A 25,837-nucleotide genomic window follows, 5' to 3' on the forward strand; every position below is an offset into this window, starting at 1 on the left:
ACAAAAACCCGGCACTTGTGACTATGAAAATGTAAACTTTTTTAAGGGCCGTTAAATACTCAGAGTATGAAGTGGAGCGATGATATGTAGAAACATTCTGTCACGGTTCATGCATTGAGAGACACGAGTTCTTGTAGCATCTTCTACCGGATTGAAAATGTTGTATACAATATAGATAGCAATATAGCAGTTTCTGTCAAATTTTCGGCAATCACCAACACTGCTTTTAGATATCGTGCTCACAGCAAAGAACTACAAAATAAAGCGTTTTGCAACAACAGCCGCACTGTCTACAATCTTCAACATATTACAATGAAAAATTCACAAACGTAACAAAACTTGTACTAATCGATGCTTAATAACTCATTGAGATAAAATCATTTTCACATTTTCCAGAGCAATCACTCTGGGGACGAGTATAGCGTGATGTGGAAGTCGATGCCTTTCACGCAGCCCACCTGGGTTCGATTCCCAACCCCGCAAAAAAAAGCAAACGTTGGGCTTCTTTTCTCGAGCCGGAAGTTATATAGCCCCTAATCGACAGTTTAAAATGTTGAACACTCATCGCCCTGTAACTCCGGTGACAGAAGTCGGATTCGAAGAAAAGTCAGAAATTTTGTATGGGACCATAAGACCTAACATTTGAATCTAAGGTTGTGAAAATTGGTTGAGTCATTACTGAAAAATCATAAACCTTTTGAGAGTTATCGATCAACTTATCAGCTACTTGAATTAGTTTAGTTGGTCATGTGCTATTATGATTTACTAACTGGAGAAATTTATTATCCAATTTTAAGGAAATTGTTTCACTTCACTTGGTCGCTTATGGTAAAATGCATTTTAAATTTAAATTTTTACCCTATTCACCGTGAAATTCCCGAACCGAAAGATTTTCAAAATCACTTTCAATGATAGCCCGAATCGTCATACAAAAACTTGACGATAAAGGACGCAAACGAATGGAGTTCACCACCATCAAATGTTAATACTATATTTAACACACAAAAATTGATTGCTGTTCAAAGTAATAAAAACAAGAACAACAATAAAAAAGCTATTCAGTTATTATCAGTTCTTTTTTTTTATTCAATAATATAATATAATATTAAGGCACACTGCTTAAGCTCTAAGATGCCAAGGGTATTTACTAATCTTAATTATCATCTAACTTAAAACGGGAGCGGGTCATTGCACCGAAAGCCATTTCGCCGAAGGTCGTTTCGCCGAATGCCATTTCGCCGAAAGTCGTTTCGCCGAAAGGGTCATTTCGCCGAAAGGGTCATTTCGCCGAAAGGGTCATTTCGCCGAAAGGGAAATTTCGAATACATAATTATTTTTTATGCCTCCTGTATAACTGATGTGGCGCAGCCACATAACCGAAGCCAAGATGAGCTGGCCGCCAAGAAGCCAAGATGAGTTGGCCGCCGACCCGCCGTCGGAAGCGGCGGCCTCTTGCATACAAACCTGTAACCGCCTCGTTTGCCCGGTCTACTCAAAACTAGGTTTCTTTGCTTTAGTTAGGTCCGAACGAGCGGTAGCTAGGTCGGACAGTACACGAATCAAATCGATGTGGCGAAGCCGCATTAAATATTTTTTTATTTAGTAAACGGAAAATACCACATACATTTGCTTGGTAGATACCTATGGAATTGCTTTGATGATTAGTAGTCAACAAATTTCTTTGGGAACTCCGTTCTGAGATTCATGAATCAATCTTTATTCTAGAAGTACAATTGTAGGTCAACAAAACGGGTGTCACGTTATTATCTTTAATTTGTCCTTATTTTAAATCGATTACCATTACGATTTTAAGACATTTGTAGGAATCGGCGAAATGACCCTTTCGGCGAAATGACCCTTTCGGCGAAATGGCTTTCGGCGAAATGACATTCGGCGAAGTGGCCCATTCGGCGAAATGACATTCGGCGAAATGACCCTTTCGGCGAAATGACTTTCGGCGAAATGGCTTTCGGCGACATGACCCTGATCCCTTAAAACTAGAATAGTATCATTATGTAATTTAGTATCGGTGTCGCGGATTCTCGAGAATCCAGCTTTCAGCTGGCGATCGGTAGTGGCCGGTGAATTGAATTTAGGATGAGATGATTCCAGATGGCGTTGCACGGAACCACCCGCGATCCCATTTCAACCAGAACATTATCGGTTTTGTTTGTTTTAGACATTGCAAATAGTTGAATCAATTCAAACAATGTTATTGATTTGAGAAAATAATCAAAATATACTTACTGATACACGTCATGATCTATTTGAAATTAAATTAGCGAAATTATTAAATTTACCTAAAATGAGTATTGAAAGGGTATGCCTTCAAACGGTTGAACTAAAGCTATGCACTGATAATTTTAGTCAATTTATGCGAGCTTGGGTGCATCAACCGCTGGAAATTGGAATTTTGCGACGGCAATTCAAACGCGCCATTCAATCGCAGCGCGTTCTGTGTGTTTGAAACCCTTCGCTCCTGTTACTTTTATAAATAAAATTCATGTTTAATTGCTAATGCATGAACATCATCATCGGTATCAAAAAGCTAGAAGTAAAACAGTCTGCTGGAAGTAAATCAATGATCGAATTTGAAGCATAAAATTTTTGCACATACCTGAAAGATTACGAGATGATCATTCATTGACATTTTCTAATTCATCACCAAATCTTTTTCATCTTAAACAAGGTTAACTTTATCACAACACCGCCGTTAGATAAAAACATAAATTTTTCAAATCGAATAAACACAATTTCACCGAACGCTTTAACCATCGATGTTGTTTTCATTGACATTTTGAAGCGACGCGAACAGATTTTAACTAAAAAAGTTGTTGATTTTGCATTGCGATTATTGTTTTGCTTTCAACTGTCTCCGGCATTTGACAGCATTCAAAACAACATATTTTTCAACTACTTGAATATATGCCAATCAAAAACCATGTTGGTTGAATAAAAAAGAAATTAGTTAAATCAACTATCGCAAAAATCAAAAACTGCGATATCGTAATTTTATGATCGAAGGGTTCTCCGTGTGGTAATTTTCTATGTTGGAAGCATTCTTCAGTCCGTGTGGGTCCGCGGGAAACACCCCCAGGCTGCGAAGGCCCGGCGGGTGGCCCGCATGCTGGTCATCGACTGGAGCGGTCTGATGATCAGTTCTTGTAGGCTATTTGATCATACTTATTGCATGACATTTTTAGAATTTCACACGAGCGACGTTTTCGTTGTTAAATATTATCATTTTACATGGTTAAACACTGTTATGTTCATTACAAAATAATAAATGTATTCCATGTTTACCACATAGTAGTCTGCTTCCTTGGTCAGAAAACGGAAGGGAAATAATAATAATAATAGGAATAATACATATTCATAATGACTTGATAAACTGCACCACGTAAAATTAAGACACAGTCTTATCACAGAAAACAGACATCCATGTAGTGAGTTCAAAGTGTGTAAAAAATTTAACGATTGTATGGCAAAGTGATCCCAAGTAGCATTTTGCCAACAGGGGCGCTTAGAACAGCCCAGCATTTCACTCTGGTGTTCAAGCTTGCATACAATGGTAATTCATGTGTGCAAAATCCTACGTGATTTTTAGCGAATTTTCACTTGTATAGCTTTCACAGCTTGTTTAAAAAAGTGTGTACTAACTTGAATGTCTGCTTCCTGTGGTCTGGTGAAGATTAATCCAGACCTGCACTATGCATGTATGCTAATGACAAGCGTCGGACACTTAAATCAGCACGGCAGATGCACTTCCTGCATATTTTAAATGCTTTTCCTTTTCTAACAGAAAGATAATGTCGCCTTGACAGCAAGACGCTGAAAGCCAGTAAAGCCGTAACTGGCAGGCTGGCTTTTGTGATTTCGCTTTCATTTAGGTGAACCTTGATATAAAATAGTGTTGGTATTTATCATAGCCCCAACAGAAACCATGTTGAGATGGTATGAAGAATTTGTGAACATGGTGCAACATGAATACTGATTAGGATGGGTGCCCTGCAGCATATTGGTCCGAACATGGGAAACCCTGGATTGTCCTTGAAAAAAAAAACAGTACAGTTTTCATTGCAGTAGAAATGCTGTATGGATGGCCACCCCTACAGTCACAAAACAAAGAAATTTTAATTGGTTTATTCGATGATCTAGAGAAGAATCGTCGCCCAGTTGCTTTCCGGTTACATAAATGGCAAAGTGTCTTACATGGAATTAACCAGTAATTCAAGTAAACGGTTCGAACAGTTTTTCTCTGGTTCTCCGATGTAATGTTGTATTAATGGCTTGCTTGCAGCGTGATATTGATTTCTCCAGAATAGAATAGAAAAAAAAATGGCGCTATGGTGTGTCGCACTCAGTCTTAATTGCTCCCATTCACTGTACTTTCCGAGCTACATGTCCGCCGACATTGTGTAGTGCTCGCTCATTGAGTCGGAAAGGTGCAGCCAAACCAAACCACGTTCATAAACTATGTGAAATAAAAGTTTTCCAGCATTTTAGCAACGGCAGGCTGACAAGGTCAGACCTTTGGGGCTCCGAGCCAGCGACAAACAAAAAGAAATAGCTGCCATCCTGTCTTTGTACCAGCGCAGTCAGTATAATCTTCAGAAGTGCATTATGCCCGGAAGTTGGAAAATAACGTAAAGCTAGGTAGACCTTTTCTCATTTTGTCACCGTGTTATCAAGTGCAAGGGGGGGGGGGGGGGGGGGGGGTGGTTTTTTGTGAACGCTGAATGCAGCCACCTACTACAGACATTGATGCCCCCACGGCGAACAAATTTTCGACTTATTCCTTCACTGTTTCACCGGCCTTCTCCGTGAGTTTCAAGCATGACAAGCAAAGCAAACGGTCGTGGAAAGCATATCCTGAACGAACGGAAACAGGAACTACCTGTAAGTGTATAACAAGGTCCTAACTATTTGTAGTGCATCTTTTTGTTCAGCACAAGTGTATGCTTTTGTGAAGTCATATTTACTGGAACACTTTGCATTTATGGTTGGACCAAACCTGTGGCAGTAGCGCCGGAACATCGCTGGGTTTTCACAAATCATGCACAATTCATAATGATTCTGCATGCTAGTTTTTACTTCCAGTCAGTACTGTGGTATCCTCTGGGTTATGTAATAGCTAACAATGAGTACGAGTATGATTATGTTAGCGTGAAGTCGTTTTAGACGTTCTAGATAGATGAGAGTAAAGATAGCAGACAACGAGAGAGTAGAGACCTATTGACTCATTCATTTATCATTCGGATTGAGCTGCACTCTCATTTAGCAAACTCTAATCCAGTGGATCCCAAAGTTTTTAGTCGAATGTCCATTTTGAGTACATTATTTATTTTCTTATGCCCATCAAGTGAAATTTTTATATTGCTATGTCAATCCATTTTGCCTTTTTACAAATGATAAATGATTATCAGATGTAAAATTGAGCGAAACGAATAAAAAGGCGGGTAGGTATTGTCAGAAACACAGTTGGATTAGTGTATATACGAATAAACGCTTTCTCTCTTACTTTTGATTTGTATACTTCAATGAAAGGAAATATCCTGTACAGTTATTCAGAATCGAATTGTTGATCTTATCAAAGATCGAATTATTGAAGTTCTACGATGTTAAAGTATTTTCTCTCATTGATCTGAGGTCGTTTGTTTACACGGGGAAAACGCGTAACTTCGGAAATCGCAATAAAAAAGGTGCTTAATCCACCTAGCAGTGAGATGATAGCTTTTTTCTATCAGTTCGCAGGTGTTATTTTGCATGAATACTCTCTGGTGTTTTTACTTTTCATTAAATTATTTAACTGACCGTCGTTATAAATGACAGTATGAACTCTGTAATTTCGGAACTGTAATTTATGTTGAAAAAAGAAATTCTACGAAACCATTCAGTTGTACCTTAGAATCTAAACGTGTGACAATCGATTGAACATTCTATGAGATGTCGAAATGAGTTCACTTTAGAGTTTTGTCTTTCTTTATAGAAAGGTATTAGAATTGCTGGAAAACCCGACTTTCGGACGGAGCCTCGGAGACCTATAGTGTTATAAACCATTCGACTCCGTTCGACGAGATCGGAAAATGTCTGTGTGTATATGTGTGTCTATGTGTGCTCTTTTCAAAGATAGTTTTACCACTCAACCACTTAACCGATTTCAACAAGCTTAAACTCGTTTGAAAGACCACTGATCAAGTTCGAAGATCAAATTGCTGTGATTCCTGGTTCCGGGGATATGATGATATAAGTGCAGTAACCGACAAAATACGTTATTTTCCACCGCTCCCATAGTTATATATCAGACCCTGTCGGCTTGGAGCGAAATCAATCTTCAGTTCAGCAACGCCATCGCACGACATCACATTCAACATATCGTGCCAATTTGACGAATTTGACATTTTTCTCCCCAACTTCTATGTACAAGATTCGATGCGGACTCGCCTGAGGGCGTCATGCTCGCAAAAAAGGATGTTGCCAATGATTTGTTCGGGAAATGTGAGAGCTGGATATCTTGTTAATATGATGTCTTTGTATATATAAGCTAATTTCGAAAAGCGGTAGAGCTCAAAAGCTTAGGAACCTCGAAAAAAGTCCCAATGCAAAATTTGAGCTAAATCGGATATGGTTAAGGGGTACTGCCTGGTGGTTAAGGTTAGAAAATTTTCGATCTTGAAAATCACATGAAATTTCCCAAAGCGAACATATTTTTTCGATGTCAAGTGTCTTAGAATTACATGAAAGGTCGAGATTTATCGTATTCTAGAAAAATATCAACCCAACCCAACAAAAATATTACCCCTTAGCATAATTTTTTCTCCATGTTATCGGAAACATGATTAGAAATTTATAATAAAATTTTCAATAGTATGAAATGATCACAAATCTCTCAAAATTATAGATTTCTAAAATGTTTAATTTCAATGATTATTAACGAGCAAAACTTATTTCTCTGGCTTGGACGCGTCAGCGTTATCGCAATTTCGGGTTACCACAAATTTTAAAAACTGACATGTCCCATTCATTCTAACCTGCGCAGTTAAGTTTTAATATTGTGCCATTCCATGCGGAATCGGCTGACTACTGGCACGACGCCCTTCGATTTGCATGAAACTTTGCATGTGTGTTCGTTATAGCAAAAGAAGTATTTTTTACTGGTCTAGAGATTTTGCATGAAACTCAAGACTAATTTTCGAAAACGAGCGTATGTTTTTCTGGTCACATTATATTCAAACAGTTAGAACTAGAAATCTATAGCTTCTACAAAAAAAATATGTCTAAAAAGGAGTCAATTAAACTTTCTATAAAAATTATACACTGAAAAAAATCTCGGATTTTCATGAAATCGAAAATAAAATTTATTTTTCGACATTCTCAATTATTTTACAGTACGATTTATAATTTTTATCACAAAAACCGTCAAATTACAAGAAAAAAAAGTGTTCGAGAAAGTTGGAGAGATGATAGATAGAAAAGTTTCCCGAGAAAAAACTTTTTAACAATTTTCGAAAAACGATGTTTTTATCGGAATAAATGTATCTGAAAAATGAAATATGATTCTCCAAGCTACATTCAATAAAAAAAGCTCACGAGAAGATCAAATTGCTGTGATCTTATCACGAAAAGATCTACAACGATTATATTTTCCCATCATTAAATCACATTCACTGAATACTACAGTTTTTTGATGCTAGTTTTCACACTGACGCTTTGTAATTAAAAAATTATAGTTGGTGTAGGTAATCTTTAATATCATAAATAAACTTTTATACCTAAAAGTAGGCATTTTGTTCAATATGACGCAGGTTCAAAGGGGATGGTGATTCAAGGGAGAAAGGGGGGGGGGGGGGCTCAAAAAGTGGGGAAGGTGCAATAATTTGAATAGTCAACTTATTTGCACTTTTATATAAAAAGTACCCTATGGTTTATGGAACTTACTGTTGAAAAAATCATCCATGGATAGGGTAAAATCCCCCTAAACTACCCCCCCCCCCCTCATACGAACGGGCCTGATATGGCGGTTCCTCCCTTGTTGAACCTGTGATTTTTATAAACCAGCGATTTTTCTTCGGAAACAGCTGCTCGCATCGTCTGATGTCTAAGAATAATTTATTTAAAATTTTATAGGGTTTTCAAAAATAATGAAATTTGCGATGGGGAACCCAGATTAATTTTAAAAAGGGCGTATTCTCATGAAATATCAATTTTCTCGATTAAATTCCTCATATATCTCGAAAATGACTGCATTAAGGAAGCAGCTATCTATGAACTTTTTCATAGAAAGTAGCTTGGAGAATAATATTTCATTGCTCAGATACATTTATTTCTATAAAAACATCGTTTTTCGAAAATTATTGAAAAGTTTCTCCTCGGAAAACAATTTTTTTTTATCATCTCATCAATTTTCTAAAACATTCTTTAGTTTCCTTGTAATTTGACGTTTCTCTGTGATATAAAATAACGAACTGAGAATTTTGAAAACTAAATGTTACTGTCGATTTCACGAAAAATCGGAAGACTTGTTTTTATGTTTCTTTTTAGAAAGTTCAATTGATTAGTAAAAAATATTTCATTTTCTATAACGAGCACACATGCAAAGTTTCATGCAAATCGAAGGGGGTCGTACCAGAATTTTGCCATATCAGGACGATTTGGCGTGGAATTGCTCTATTAGTAAATTTATTAGTAGAGACCTTTTCGAAATGTTCTTACATTCGAGTTAATTTATTTCGTACCGTGTGTACTTCAGTAGGGGAATAATTTTTTGTCGTGAATACGACTTACTTTACTATGGGGTGCCTTTTCAAAATTTACCCTCTGAGAGAGTGATAAATTTTAGATCGTGAATATCTCTTGTTGTATCTAACGAATCAACATAATTTTTGCTACATGCCATCGGAAATATTATATTATCACAATTTTATGATAAAATTTTCAGTTGTGCGATATAATCTCATATAATTCAAAATTAAACTTTTCAGAAATGCAAATGCAAATCCGAAATGAAATAATCGACATTAAAATTCTGTATGCGGCTATTTTTATAGCCGTTAGGACCGCCCATTAGTGAAAAAGCTACAAACGAAATCACGTAAAAACAAAACTCTTAACAAAAATTGCATCAATTTGGATTCTATCGCTACTGTGAGCAGATATATTTTGTGTCGTTTACAAAACTAGTTTCGCTTCCGACAAGAGTTTTCTAAAGAACTATTAGGATTTGTTGTTCTGCAAATCGAAGGTAAATATCCTCAGTTTACTGCAAATCTAGAACAGTTTGGTTGGATTTGTGCACTTTTCGCTGTGTGAAATTCACAGTAATCGAGATCAAGTGAAGCCTTCTTTGTTTTTACGAAAAATGTTCCAGAGTTTAATGTCGTAGAGAATTACGCAACTTAACCATATTGGTAGTTTCTTTCAATAAATTATGCAAATCCGAAATGAAATAATCGACATTAAAATTCTGTATGCGGCTATTTTTATAGCTTTTAGTGAAAAAGCTACAAACGAAATCACGTCAAAAGAAACCTCTTAACAAAAATTGGATCAGTTTGGATTTTATCGCCACTGCAAATAGATGTATTTTGTGTCGTTTGCAAAACTAGTTTCGCTTCCGGCAAGAGCGATTTTTTACTCTCTTTTACCCCGTCTTATTAACTTGTGTTTTTAAATTAGTGTGTCGTGAATTTGTCCTACTCTAGTACAGGTGCACCGTTACAAATCTAGAAGTAAATAAATAAAACCTTGCATAATTCACTCAATATATCAACTCATGAAAACGATTTTAGATATTCAGAAGAGTGAAGTTTTATTCGTATTTACGTCATCCAGTTAAGTCTCTGACATTAACCACCCATTTTATTCATTTTATTGCATATTTTGTCCCGTTACTCCTGAACCGGAAGTTCGATCCGGATAAAATTCAGTGGCTTTCTTTATAAGATAAATAAAACTTAAAAATAATAATTCTGAATTGGAATCAGTATTATCCTAATGTTACTAACCCAAGTAACAATTTTTGTAACGCTAGCTTGTTTGTGACTAGTTTGCAACCAGATATTTGAGTGATTGTTACTAACATCTACCCACTTGCATGACTCAAAAAGCGCTACTAGTTATTCTACTAGTTGTTAAGTCGGTTAAAAATAAGTTGTCGTAACGTTTTAATGCCATACTAAAATAACTTATCTTTTCATAACTTGAAAATAACTTGTTTTCAAGTAAACTAGTTAAAACTTAGTCACCATCGACATTATAAACATTTTTTTTTATTTAAAAGATGTTTTTTATTCAGGCCTATTTGCGTACAAGCTTTTCGTGGCCGAATTAGCCGATTTTTTAAATATATAATTTTTCGAAGTGGATCTCGTTGTCACTCTTTTTCTAGGAGGAGAAGAGCTTCCATTTCCCTCCTGCGAGGGTTGAGGGGCACTTTGTTCGTGGCTCGTCTCGTCCTCCATTGCCGCATCGGTTGTTTTGTTGTTGATTTCCGTCTTCTTTTCGTTTTCCTTGTTGTTCGCAGTCTTGAGCTCGTTGCTAGTTGCTGTAGGAGCGCCTTGTTGTACATTGGTTGCAGTTGTTGGTTGGTTTGATGGTGAAACAGGAGAACTACGCTCACTAGTTTTCGTTGATGAACGGTTGACCTTGTCTTTTGTTGAAGATGTTCTTTTCGCAGTTTCAGTGCAAGGTTTACCGTAGTGTGCAGGTTGTTCACAAAACTGACATGTAACCAGTTGATTTTCATACGTAATCAGCGTTTTACACGGATGTTTCCCGTCTTGATTACAAATGATGTAAGATGGAATTGCTTTACGTAGTTGCATACGTACCACTCGCACGCCATTCCGGATACCCGGAAAAAATTATAAACATTGAATGAATCCGGAATAGTTTTCTATCATCAATAAAAAAAGGAGAAGAGTACTTTAAATCACAAACTTGATACAAGGTACAAATTTCACAAAGATTTTAAAACTGTCGAGCAGATTTCAATTTTACTTAACTGTTTTTATGCGCCTTCAATCAAAATCTGTTTATAAAGATATAAAAAATAAACAACAAAATAACCCTGTGTTCAGAATGCTCAAAATTATTCCAAGTAGAGTGATTTTTCATCATTTCAATTTCATGTATCATGAGAGTTATAATATTATCATAATCGATGTTCAATCCCTATATTATTTTCTTCGTGTTTATGACAGTACCTAAAATGACTATTCTGCCTTTCACTATTTTCGGCAAAAAGTAGTTTTGAAAAAAGTAATTTCCTGGTTTTATTTATGTTTCGTACACTTCTTGAGACTCCATATTGTGTTCGCCATATTCAAGCCAACAAAGGTTGTTTTGTTTACATTTTCGTTATCATTACGTTGGGAAAACCTACCGATAACTATCTGAATCAATGAAAAAATTATATGTTATAATCTTATAATATCCAAAGCTTGCTTCAGATAGAATTGGAACAAAGACAATTGCCTGTATTTCAGTTATTTATTATCGAATTCAAGATCTTTTTTTATACAAATGTAGCGTTTTCTTCATATTTTTATGAAAAAATACGGATAAAATTATTCGTCACGGTTTCGAAGAAATTTTCGAATTTTTCCTGTAACATAGCTTATTAGGCGGCGCACACCTTCTTCGTCCATCGTTTTAGCTATCTTATTCCACCAGGTCGTCATCTGATTGATGTCTTTGACAACCTTTACCTTTGCCTTGAGTCTCCTCTTCATGATTGCCCAGTATTTCTCAATAGGGCGAAACTGAGGGCAGTTGGGTTCTTCGGAACAAACTGGACCCATTTCTCTGCATACCATTCTTGAACGATTTTGCTGTAATGACAACTTGCCAAATCTGTCCAAAACATTACGGACTGATTGTGGGTTCGAATGAATGGCCAAATTCGTTTTTGGAGACACTCTTTTTGGTATAGTTCCGATGTCATTGTCTTATTTGTAACGAAAACATTCGTTTTTTTTTGCCACATCCCCAAATGCCCTGCCAAATCATAAATTTTCTTGCAAATTTATCGGCAAAAATAAATTTAAATTTGGCGGGAACATCCCCCGAGCCGTTGCCAACTGAAAGTTTTGACCTGGGATTTGCCCGAAGTCAGCCTTGACATAGGTTTCATCATCCATCAGAAGACCGAAAAACCAGAATTCTCCGAAAAACCTTAACCCATTCAACTGCCCCCAGTTCCGCTCTATTGAGAAATACTGGACAATCGTGAAAAGGACACTCAAGGCAAAGGGAAAGGTTGTCAAAGACATCAATCAGATGAGGACCTGGTGGAATAAGATAGCTAAAACGATGGACGAAGAAGGTGTGCGCCTCCTAATGAGCCGTATTACAGGAAAAATTCGAGAATTCCTTCGAAACCGTGACGAAGAATTTTAGCTGTATTTTTCCTTAAAAGTATGAAGAAAACGCTACATTTGCATAAAAAAAGATCTTGAATTCAATAATAAATAACTGAAATACAGCCAATTGTCTTTGTTCCAATTCTAAATGAAGCAAGCTTTAAATGCAGACCACAATGGAGTTTCCAAAAAACTGTGCACAATTTTTTCCCTTCTTTCGGCTTTCATGTTGATTTGCTGAATGTCAAAAATCATACGAGAAGCTGACAAAATTCCCGACACGTGGGCGCCAAGAACTTCCAAATCCGTCCACCAGGAGCGCCAGTTTGTTCCATAGCAATGGTTTAGCAACGGAAATAAACCTTTTTTCAACTAGTAGCTAAAAACATAGCTGTGATTGAAGATATATTAGAATCAAGTAACGATAACTTACAAATAATAGTTAGTTCAATGTTTACGTTATAAAGAAACACTGCTGTCACATTGTTTTAACCAGTATAACATAAAAACATGTTCGTGCTCTTGTTGCAACATATTGTGGACTTTGTCGTATCAGAACTAGTTGCGGATTGCTACTTGGGTAAGTCATATTAATTGCTTAAAAGCTCCAAAATGAAGCTTGCTCACTTCTCTCATCGTAGGCGGAACGTATTTATCCAAACTTGGATTCAAAGGAAAGGTAATATCGTTTCATAGGCTGCTATCGAGTTTTATCCACATCCGACTTATTGGACACTATTTTTACATAAGTAAGTTTCCACGGTACAGGGATTTGAAGAAAGTGCATGCAAAAAATGCATTCGTTCTTTTCAAGAATCATTTTTGATTCAAATCGGTCTCCATCCATACGAACCGAATTGTTACCCAATACTGTAGGCGTATACACTGTTTAATTCACATTGGAGCAAGCCGATCATGATTTTTCCACTTTTATGCTGCCATTCTCTTAAATAGCCTCATATCAACGTATTTTTAAAAAATAATCAGAAACAATGAATACATCTACATTTTACCTCATGAATTCAATAATTGTCAATATAAATGAAAATAAATTGTTTGGCAAACATGTAGAGTGTGCTCCCAACTCTGTACCAATGATTTTCCTTCGAAGATCAAATGGGCATACCACACTAAAAAAGGCTCAATACCACATAAGAGCTTCATTCACTGGAAGTAGGGCAACCGATGACAGAAAAAGATTTTCGTTACCGATAGATATCATTTGTATGGCATCAAAAGAACTGCACTTTCAACAGCCACAGCACTCCATCGTACTTGTTTCCAACATCCTTTTATGTAACTATACTCTTTATTTTGTATCATTCGCATCAATGTTGCATTGTTCGATAGGACATACTTCTCAACATACTGGTGCAGTCCAGCACAGACTCATAAATGCACTTCTGATGTCAAGTAGCAAATAGTAGGGGAAGTACATGCTGATGGATTTCATTGTCGCGTCATGTTGAATTTATCTGCATACTGCAATATTTTTTCTATATCATCCCATCACAAAAGACACGACATCCGACAGGACGTTCTAAAGCTGCTGCTGCTTTCCCGTAGAATATCACACTGTTCGAAGGATATTCTGAAAAGCAGCCCCGCCTGAGCTCAACTACAAACAGCATAAGAATTCCAATCATGCTTTTCATATCACCACTCGTCAGACATACACGTAACGATTATTAAACTATGTGAGCTTGGTGAAATCATGCCAACCTGTTGAACAACCAAATGGCCGCAGCTATCCCAAAAAGCAGCAAACTGCTCGACCGACTACCCGAAAGGATTCCGCATATTGAATCCTCTATTGTCGCTCATCCGTGCCGTTGTAGTCTCCGAAGGGCTTACTGGAAACCCGCACAACGACACCAACTCGAAGGATACAGGAAAATCAATTTCCTCACATAGAGAAAATATGTCGAGAAATGAATTGAGTAAACTGAGTACGGAAAGTAAATTCCCCTCAGAGGATCCATTCTATTCTTACGGAATCATGATTTCAGTCACAGACTATGCAAGTTGTACTGAATTTTGAATCAAACTTGTGTAGACATGTAGCTATGTGCTATAGAGTTAAAACCAGTGTGAGCTGGACAGTTCTGTAGGTTTTCCAAAAGCAGTAAAAGTGCCATAAAACGCCTCTGACCAACCAGTGAATTAATGTGAGCTGTAGAATAAAATACTGAGTACGGTTCGTAGACGAAACGATGTCGCCAAAGAATAGAGATTTATTACCATCAAAGTTCAATTGAATTTATTTGGTTTATCGGACGATTTTTTTGTGAAATACAAGGATAGTCAGTACCAATAAAATGAGAGACGAATTATTTGGCCATTCTTTTCGGAAAACCAATTTATAAACGGAATTGCATTTTCAAATCTGCTACGAATCTCGTTTATTCCATCCAATTGCTTTCACTGTAATAAGCAAGCTTGTATTAGTGACTTGTATTAGTGTGAATTCAAACTATCAATTGCTGCTAGGGGCGTTGCATCTCTTAGGTTGATGTCAGAGTGAGCGTGGAACGCGGACCGAAGCGAAACGATTCAATGCGATGTACAGGTTTGCTTTGATCAAACGCAACTAGCTCGCACGCGCGTCTCGACGCTTCGCGTGACGCTTTAACTTTGAAAGCAACCTTATTGAGTTCATGAAATAAATTTTAAAATCTTGCCTTCAAATAAGTGCAAGAGCCAAGCACTAACCAAGCAATTGTCATATTCGAACGAAACGTATGACCAAAACTTTGCTTTATACTTAACTTTGTCCTAACTGACCTGGAATAGAGATTCAATTCAAAGGACCCCACCTCCGGAAAAAGTCTTAGTATCGATAATCAATAATATCGTAGCACTAACCATGTAATGATTCTGTGTACTTAAAATAGATTACTGAAACATAATCTCTGATGGGCAATTCACACAAAAAAAAATCGTGCAAATTTGCGTGTCGAAAAGATGCATATAAAAAGAGCGTTGCCATTCATTTTATTTTGCAACTCAAAATATGTGAAAATTAATCTTGTCTTCAATTTTTCAGCTAATTTAACTGAATTTGACAACGAAATAGACAAAACATTAAAAGTACTTGTTAATTATTTGTTCTAATATTCTGTCACTAACTAAGAAAACACGGCATGTGTAGATTTATCCTGTGTGTAAATTTTCTTTGTGGCGTAGGATTACGTGTTTGTTTTCTAAATTGAGGTGCGAATTTTAAGGGATAGGGTTGAACGAATGAAAAAAAAACTGTTTTATTCCACCTAGTGGTGTAATGATGCTATTCTCATATCTCTCACATATTCTCATATATAAATGTCCGGTATTCATAAAAATAATTTTCTTTGATTCTTAAAAAACAAAAAGGTTTGTCCATAAACTAGTATAACCTACAGAATGAAACAGTACTCAGGTCAGTTAGGCCATCTCTGAGGAAACGAAAAGAGGTACTTCCGAAACCAAAATCTGGGAACCGGTATTACCGAAGTTGGTTTGACAAAAATGATACAATCTTCGGTCGTTCATCAAAAACCCAAGAATAATAAAAGCCAAATTTATGTTTGGCCGTCTACTGACAATGACTACCGATTGGAATAGTTTTAAGACAAATTTAGAAATTATTTTACTTTTTATTTCCGGTGCTTCCGGAATCAGGAAACGAGAACCAGCATAGCCGGAATCGGGTTGTTTGGTTGTCTATTGATAATAGTTACCGATTGGAATAGTTTCGAGGCAAGTTAAGAAATTTTTTTACGTGTTTTGTTTCACCGCCTCAAGTGACGGTATCCAATTTTCAAAACACTGCACTATATAATTCCGGAACTGGAAGTCGGATCTGGATGAAATTTAGAAGTTTTATCTGGAACAATGAGACCTTTCATTTGAATCTAAATTTGTTGAAATCGGTCACGCCATCTCTGAGAAAAGTGACGAAGCACTTTGAAATAAGATTTTTTTCACTAATCACCCTGTAACTCCGGAACCGGAAGTCGGATCAAAATAAAATCCAGAAACTTTTTATAGGACATTTGTACCTTTCATTTGAATCTAAGTTTGTGAGAATCGGTTCAGCCGTCTCTGAGAAAAGTAAGTGCACTTATTTTAATTTTTTTGCACATATCACCCTGTAATTCCGGAACCGGAAGTCGGATTCGAATGAAATTCAGGAACTTTATGTGGGGATCCCAATATTCCATGAAAAAAATTCAAAATGTTGTTTGAATAGTGAGTTGTGTTTATTTTCCACGATAGCTCAAACAAAAATTTGCAAAAATAATGTTTTGCCTTTCTCATATAGAAAGGTTTTTGAACCAAGGCCCGGATGGCTGAGTGTCATATACCATTCGATTCAGTTCGTTGAGTACGTGAAACATTTTTTGCACTAACTTTTCTCGGAGATGGCTGAGCCGATTTTCACAAACTTAGATTCAAATGAAAGGTCTTGTAGTCCCATACAAAATTCCTCAATATCATTTGGATCCGACTTCCGGTTACAGAATTATGGGGTGAAATGTGAAAAAAATTGTGAAAATAAGTGCACTAACTTTTCTCAGCGATGGCTGAACCGATTTTCACAAACTTAGATTCAAATGAAAGGTCTTGAGGTCCCATAAAAAAATCCTGAATATTTTTTGGATCCGACTTCCGGTTCGGGAGTTATGGGGTAAAATGTACAAAAAAAAGAAAATATATGTTTTTCTCATAGATGGCACGACCGATTTTCACAAACTTAGGTTCAAATGAAAGGTCCTGTGGTCCCATACATAATTCCTGAATTTCATGTGGATCCGACTTCCGGATCCGAAAATATAGGGTAAAGTGGGTTGAAAATTGTATACCATCACTGAAAATGGGGAAAAACCTTGAAAATTTTTCTAAATCGACCTCAAATGTTTTCCAATTGATAGTTTTTATCAGTTTTCTTTTAAGAATCGAAGATGATTATTTTGAAGAATACCACAGTATTATATATGATAGTATGATTAATATGAGAAAGGCATCATTACACCACTAGGTGGATTAAAACAGGTTTTTTCTATATTCCTACGTTTTTATTTTTTATTATTTTTATTTTTATTTTTTGATGGTTGTACGAACCATCATTGTCAGTTCAATTATTTTGTGTGTGTGTGTGTGTGTGTGTGTGTGTGTGTGTGTGTGTGTGTGTGTGTGTGTGTTGATTGAATGACAAATTCACTCATAGCAAAGTTGTTGATTCTAAAGTACATTTATGACACATTTGTTGTGGGCTATTTGATTTATTACTTCTTAGGTTGAGTGAAATTTGCATTAAAGAAAATTTCATGGTCGCCATTTTGATGTTGTATACCGTAGAATTTATTGGCATCAAATAAACTTACAAAAACCAGAAAATATGATGGATTTTATGATTCATTTTAAGAACTTCTGCGCAATTGTTGACGCAACGAATCTGATTTATACAAAAATGACGATTAATCACTAACATTATTTTTTTTATAAATCATGGAGACTTTCGAAAAATCGCATGAAGTTTTTGTTTTCAGAAGTCGAATCAAGATCAAGTTCTGGAATGTTGTATAGTGTTTTCATACCTTTCATTTAAACCTGATTCGAACAGTTTATGAAACACACTGTTCTCCATGTTTCGGTTCAAAAATTTGGTTTCACAGTGATTGCATAAATTTACTAGATGAGCAAAGAAGAAAACGACCCTTCAATTTGTTATCATCGATTTTATTTCCAATTTAAAAATGAAACCAAATGCGATTTTTAAATAAAGGAGTTAGAGATTGATCAATTTATTAGGCATTAGCTAAAACTCAAGTTTTTAATAAAGTAATCATTTAAATACTAGATCCTGATTTTACAGGTAGAAAGAAAAAATTGGCATGTAATGATCATTCTTTTACAAGTGGCCTTTTTCTAGTTACTTAAACATGTTATTCAAAGAACTTAGTCAAACGCTGTTCTGTTCTTTACAAAAACAGTTGTTATGAAAGAAAAAATCCAATAATCTCTAATCTGTTAAAACGGTGCAGTTTAAATTTTCTAATACTGTTAATCTTAGAAAGAAATGTCATATTCTAGTGTTTATTGACTATTTTGTACCAATACCATGTTTTGTACAATTAAATGCTTTCAAGTTGCAACGATTTGAGGAAAGTGCATGCAAAAATCTTTCCGCCTTTACAAAACTTGCTCCATCCTTGCAAAATCATTTTCTTGGCTGAAGACGTGTGCGATGTTTTATTCAAATTGGACTATGTGAGTGTAATGACTCGTGTAACCTTTTTTTGAAATTGCTTCGATGATACTTCGATTCTACTGAACTGAAGGAACCTTCAGAAACGAGTCAGGACTCGATCACACGACGTGTAGCTTGTGAGACCAGCGCTTCATAGCTTGAACCATCGACTTGAGAAATAAATTAACTGAATAACAAACAGGATTAGGTTTTTACCATACAAATTATTCGGACCACAACTGAGGCTTACTTTATACTTATAACTATCCATGCTGATGCTGATAAATGATTATTTCCAATGCTTGTACTAAATTCTGTATATTTATATTGTTTTGCAGTATCATGGTGACCAAAATATGGCGAAGTTGCTTTCCCGACTCGACAAATTCTCCGCATCACGTTCAGCGGCATCACTTCTACCTGTGTCAGGTGAGTAACGAACTGTCAAATACAAATTATTTGTATTTGGTTCTGTTTCATTTTTAACAGCTATCTTAATAAAAGTAGATAATAAATAATTAAATAATACACGCAAAACATATATAAGCGTCAGCTAAGTTAAGTATCGATAATAACGTTTTTAAACAATATTTTATCGACCAAAAGTTATCTTGTGAATTTTTTATGCTAATAATGCGATAAGGCAATTATTGTTCCCTGTTCTGGCTAATGATTCAACTAATATATTTGTTGCCGCTAGATAAACAAAATTGGATACTTACACTCTTAGGAAAAATGAAACTTACACGTGACATAAATCCAAGCATGCCATATTTTTTTGGTGATGACGGAATATCGCATCCATTAACATGCAAAATTGAACTTCGTGTCTATTTTTAAACAAAAATAAGCTCCAGATAAGATGTCTAGTTAATGAAAAAATCATTTTCACATGCTTCGGATGGTAAATTTAAGTGACTCTACAGAGACGCAAATTTACATGATTTTTCCGTAGTATGTACGTATTATCGCTACCACAGTAAAAATTGTAATAATGCGACAATGCTCAGTCTCTGAAAAAGTGTTGAGATAAACGGGTAGGCGAAAAGGTCTGTATGCAAGAGAGTAACGTTTCCGATCGGTCTTGGGTCAGTTCGGACTGCGGCACCTAGGCACTTTTACCGGCGTCCTTTTGGTGAAATCATGGGTTTTGTTTTTTTTTTGTTACGTATTACGTAATTTGGTACGCACAAAACGACCTTTAATTCGTGATTCAATAACAACTCGATAACCAAAATTCTATCCGGCCAGAATTATAAAAAGAGGGTGGCGGATCACATTTTCGATTATTACCAGCAAGTTCAAATCGATAATTTTCGACTATTTGAAATGTACACTGGAACCTAAATTTACTCGAAGAGCCGGGGGTGCGTAAATTAAATTTCGCGTAAATTAAATAAAGCATCTCGTTATTTCAAATTTTTCGAGTAAATACAGGTTTTTCAAATTTCATTTGATTTTAGTGTAAATAACATGAACAACCTTGCTACGTCCGATGTTTTAGCACCTAAGGACCCTTTGAGTATGCTCTGAGACAATGGAAATGCATAAAGATGTTCCAATATTAAACAACTATTTGGAGTATTGTCGTTAGGGACTACACTGTGTCACAGCAAGAATAACAACGGCTCATGTCTTTTTTGTTTGTGGTTCATACTTTTAGAGCTACACATTGCTTGCCTATTCATAGTTGTTCCAGGTAGGTTCCCAGTCATCCAAGAGCTTCAGTGAAAACAGGTCTTAAGGGGGACTCCTAGGTCGCGTAAAACCACGTGGCTCGCTGTGCGTATTCCATTTCTCTCCATGTTCTCTCGCAAATGTGTGGAATGACTCTCGATGTGGCCGGGTGGCCAAGAAAATTTTGATATATTCGGTTACAAGTTTGACTACATCACATAAATTCCAAGAAAGCTACCGCTTGTTTGGCAGCCTTTTTGAGCCGATTTTATTTCTCTCTCATGTTTCGTTACGTTACCAGGGAACTAAAATGGCGCCAACATAGAAATCGACTTACCTTCACAAAAATAACTTTCCCTTCACTTTTATCGCGACAATAATAATGTTTTTATGCACTAATCGCATTTAAATTAAATTATCTAGACATTGTCAGGATAGATTTTTGATCCATGCTTTTGAAGGCGAGATATTCAATGAACAAGTTGAAAGTTGCCGTTTTCAGCTATGCAATTCTTCCTTCCGAAAAAGACTTTCTCGGCCGCTAAAGTCAAACAATTATTCTGAAATTTTCACAGAATAACCTAAACTAATTTTCTAAGAGATTGTCAGTAGGGTTTTTTGATATTCGTCACCGTTTCTGAGAAAATCAGATTTGAAGCGTGAAAATAACCCTTTAAAACGCCCTAAAACACACTGGCCTCAGCTCTTAAGATATCTACTCGAGCATTCAGCAGTCTAATAATTCAATGCAGCTCATAGTCGCAGAGCCCAGGTAGGTTTGGGATGGCCTGGAGCAATCACAATTGTCCCATTGATCGCATGTGGCATCACTAATATGGACCGAGAACGATAAGGTCGTTTATATAATTTGTTACACTGGTAGATCTTAAGGCCTGAACTTCAGGTAGTTTTTGGATGGATCATCGGTTATGTTAATAGACCTCAAGGCCGTTTCCGAGGAGGTTCTACATATCTTATCACAGTATGTTAATTTCCTGTGAATAGTACTACGAGTACATACCGCTTTCAATAGTCATATAAAAGTGATTGTATACAATATTTACTTTCCAGATAATTCTTGGATGCCCACGATCTTATTTAGATTTTTCGAAACTAAACAATTCATTAATGTAGGGGAAGGTGTTCGATTGCCGGCAGTGTTCGGTTGACGGCACCCTACCGTAACTTTTGACAGAAGGCAGATAGCGTCATTCCAACAATTGTCATGTGCGTGTAATAGCATCTCGTTTTTTTGTGCCGAATACCGAAGCAAAAAGACGCTTGTACACGCTCTGTATGGGCGTGACCATCTACATTATTACATTAGGTTACACGTTGCCCATGATCTACTACTCCCAAGTATCATGCATTTGATTCAAAATGCAATTTCAACTGGTTTCTGATCAATCAGGGAGAAACTCACGGGAGAATCAACTATGCTAAGTTAAGCAATATGGAAACGGTTGAATGAAAATGTAATTCACTGCAGATTCGTCTCTTAAACACTTTCATTGCCATTCATTTTTCTTCGTGTAGAACAAATCCCAGCCAAACTCAATTCGTTCGCCGCAATGACGATGCAGTAGATGGAATTTCATTTTGCATTACCAAAACGTAACGCACATCACATATCGATTGATCCAGCATTCAAGCACCCCTGGGGACACGTTTTGCAAAATACAGACGGTCACAGCTGAGCAAAAATACGTCGAAAATCGGGCACCAAATCTGTTTTTCTTGTAGAACTGGATACTTGTTTTTGCATCTCTTCATCGCCATTGCTTTTGCATTGGCTAAAGCGAAGACGTCTAATGCATTCTACTAACAGAAACACACCAATCCGAAATCGATTGGAAAGCACGCAAAAAGGTCCCCTAGCATCTAACAAAAAATAAACGACAGGAATGTGTTCAACGAATAAAAACTGAAAAGCTGTTATCTTAGTCTAATACTCATTGCATTATACGCTCTGTGTTGCCCCATCATATCTATAGATAGTCTGACTTTAATCAACGTATTGTGCTAAAATCGATGGCAAAATTTGATTCAATGAGCAATTCTTTATGATAGTACTTGAATTATTATTAGATTCAAAGGAATAATTTTATAGTTTCACGCGATTTCTCTTTTCGATCCGACTTGCAGTTCCGAAATTACAGGGTAATGAGTGATTAAAATTTCAAACTATCATTTAAATCGACGGCCAATAAAATAATTTCATGAAAACAAAAAACGAAGAATATTCATGCAAAAAACACATGCGGACTGATACAAAAACTCACTGCAAGGTGAATTAAGCCCAAGTTGGCGGTTCAATGCATAAGGCACTGGTCTTACAAACCAGTTGTCGTATGTCCGAGCCCCGACCTGGAAGGATTCGTAGTGTCAGTAGAATCGTAGCACCAGCCATGCAATGGTTCTTTACACTCTGAATCGGCTGCGATATGTAATACCAAGGCTTTGCTTTACGTAAGGTAAAGTAAGTAAGAGTGACTTGTCGGTTACGTCACTTATACGATTACATCTTCGGAACAAAAAGTATTCGCCATTAACATAGTGAATTTATCAAATATCCTAATAGTTGCATCTAGAATTTTCGAAATCTGCTTAGACATCTCCAAGAAAATTATGTATGTATTGCAGAAAACTGCAGAAACTGAGACTTGTCGGTTACACCTACAACATTACACTCAGTCAAAAAATATATGAAATTTTATCACGATTTCGTATGGGTTATAGCCACAAGAATAACGTACGCGAATCAGAAGACACCTTATGAAGTCACAGAAAATAAAAAAATCCAATAAAAAGCCTTATGCAACATTGTGCGAAATTTATATGACAAGCATAATTTCTCTCATACACTGTGAAATTCAAAAGTTTTTTTTTTTCATAAATACGTTTATTTCATAGGCAATATACATAAGTTTTTCTTCGCCGTGGCATCCACAATACATAGTAGTTTAAACCTAATACATTTCGAATATCATATTAGTATGTTGGTACTCATTAGTTAATCTAAACACTGTTTTTATCAAGCGAGTTGCTATTTTAAATTACATTAAATAAAATACATTTATTTTGTACATGATCTTATAACTATTTCAGGATTGTTTGTATCAGTTCACCACTTATATTCAATATCCTATAGTTGGCTATTGGTTGAACTCATGGAAGAGAAAACAGTTTAACATAAAATAAAATTTAAATTGGAACTCCAATGGATTTAATGAAATGATAAAGAAGTTTCATGTATGGAAGGTCACGACAAGCAAGAATGTCGCGAACTGGGACATTGGATAGTCTACCTTGGGTACGCAAGGAATTTATTAGTTGAGATCTGACATCACGAAACTCCACGCATGTCCAAACAACATGGTCAATATCGCGGTAACCTTCGCCGCAAGCACAATGATTAGTCTCGGAAAGTCCAATTCGAAGGAGATGTGCATCTAACGTGTAGTGATTGGACATGAGTCTGGACATCACACGAATGAAATCTCTACTCACATCCAGTCCCCTGAACCATGCCTTTGTCGATATTTTAGGAATAATTGAGTGCATCCACCGACCCAGATCATCTTTATCCCAAGAAGCTTGCCAGCTGGCAAGTGTTCTTTGGCGAGACGCGCTATAGAATTCGTTGAAAGCAATCGGTCTCTCATAAATTTCACCCTCAATAGCACCACGTTTGGCTAAAATATCGGCTCTTTCATTGCCTGGAATGGAGCAATGAGCCGGAACCCAAACTATTGTGATTAGATAATTATTATTCAATATGTCGTTCAGACACTGTTTTATTTTACCCAAGAAAAACGGTTCATTTTTGCCAGCAGCGTTTGAGCGAATGGCTTCAATTGCACTCAGACTATCTGTGAAGAGGAAATAATGGTTTGGAGATAATGTGACGATTACATTCAAGCTATAATGAACTGCTGCTAACTCTGCTATATAAACAGATGCAGGTTCTTGAAGCTTGAATGAGGCCGAAACATTATTGTTGAACATACCAAACCCTGTCGCTTCTTCCATTCGCGATCCGTCCGTGTAAAACATTTTCTCAGAGTTAATATGCCTGAACTTACTTGAAAATATTTTTGGGATTTCCATAGAGCGTAGGTGGTCCGGGATACCACGCACTTCGCGCTGCATGGATGTGTCGAAAAATAAAGTTGAGTCAGGTACATTTAGGAGGCTGACACGGATAGGAATATATCTTGAAGGGTTGATTTCCTGTGACATATGGTTAAAATATACTGTCATGAATTTTGTTTGAGATCGAAGCTCGACTAGTCGTTCGAAATTATTAATTACCATGGGATTCAGCACATCACATCTTATTAGCAGGCGTGATGAAAGCTCCCAAAATCGATCTTTTAATGGAAGAACTCCCGCCAGAACTTCAAGACTCATTGTATGTGTCGAATGCATGCAGCCTAAAGCAATTCGCAAACAACGGTACTGAATTCGCTCAAGTTTGATAATATGAGAATTTGCAGCGGAACGAAAACAAACGCATCCATATTCCATCACTGAAAGTATCGTTGTCTGATACAATTTTATTAGATCTTGCGGATGAGCACCCCACCAAGACCCTGTTATTGTTCGAAGAAAATTTACTCTTTGTTGGCATTTCGTTATCAGATACCTAATGTGTCCTCCCCACGTGCATTTGGAATCAAACCACACCCCGAGGTATTTGAAAGTCAAAACCTGTTCGATTATTCTTCCCATCATATGAAGCTGAAGTTGCGCGGGATCATGCTTTTTTGAAAAGACGACCAGCTCTGTTTTCTCCGCAGAGAATTCGATACCAAGATGAACAGCCCAAACGGACAATTTATCTAAGGTATCTTGCAATGGTTTTTGCAGATCAATAGCTTTGGATCCAGTAACTGAAACCACGCCATCATCTGCCAATTGTCTTAGTGTACATGGGGTTACTAGACAGCTGTCAATGTCATTCACGTAAAAATTATAGAGGAGCGGACTGAGGCATGAGCCTTGCGGGAGACCCATGTAGCTAATTCTGATTGTTGCCAAATCGCCATGTGAAAAATGCATGCGTTTCTCTGACAAAAGGTTGTGCAAATAATTATTTATAACCGCTGGGAGTCCATGTTGGTGGAGCTTGTCTGAAAGAACATCAATGGAAACTGAATCAAATGCTCCTTTAATGTCTAAAAATACAGATGCCATTTGTTGCTTTTGAGCAAAGGCAATTTGGATGTCAGACGAAAGTAATGCAAGGCAATCATTCGTCCCTTTATTTCTACGGAAGCCAAACTGAGTATCTGACAACAAACCGTTCGTCTCGACCCAAGTGTCGAGACGTCGTAGAATAATTTTTTCGAACAATTTTCTGATGCAGGACAACATCGCAATGGGTCTATATGAGTTGTGATTGGAAGCTGGTTTCCCCGGCTTTTGAATGGCGATAACTTTCACTTGTCTCCAGTCAGGTGGAACAATATTTTGCTCAAGAAACTTGTTGAACAATTCCAACAAACGTCTTTTTGCGAGGTCGGGCAGATTCTTCACCAAGTTGAATTTAATTCTGTCCAAT

General features: G+C 36.6%; 1 protein-coding gene across 9 annotated transcripts in view; it reads left to right on the forward strand.

Annotated features, from left to right (window-relative positions):
- Positions 1 to 25,837, forward strand: part of LOC131427694 (protein rolling stone) — a 233,170-nt gene that overhangs the window by 118,853 nt on the left and 88,480 nt on the right. For all 9 annotated transcript variants that reach the window (XM_058591121.1, XM_058591120.1, XM_058591124.1 and 6 more), the window contains one exon: positions 18,933 to 19,023. In XM_058591121.1, coding sequence (XP_058447104.1) covers positions 18,937 to 19,023 — 87 coding nt within the window. In that variant the 5' untranslated portion in view covers positions 18,933 to 18,936. The remainder of the gene's footprint in view (positions 1 to 18,932; positions 19,024 to 25,837) is intronic.

This window comes from Malaya genurostris, chromosome 2, assembly GCF_030247185.1.
Source record: "Malaya genurostris strain Urasoe2022 chromosome 2, Malgen_1.1, whole genome shotgun sequence".
Taxonomy (NCBI): Eukaryota; Metazoa; Arthropoda; class Insecta; order Diptera; family Culicidae; genus Malaya; species Malaya genurostris.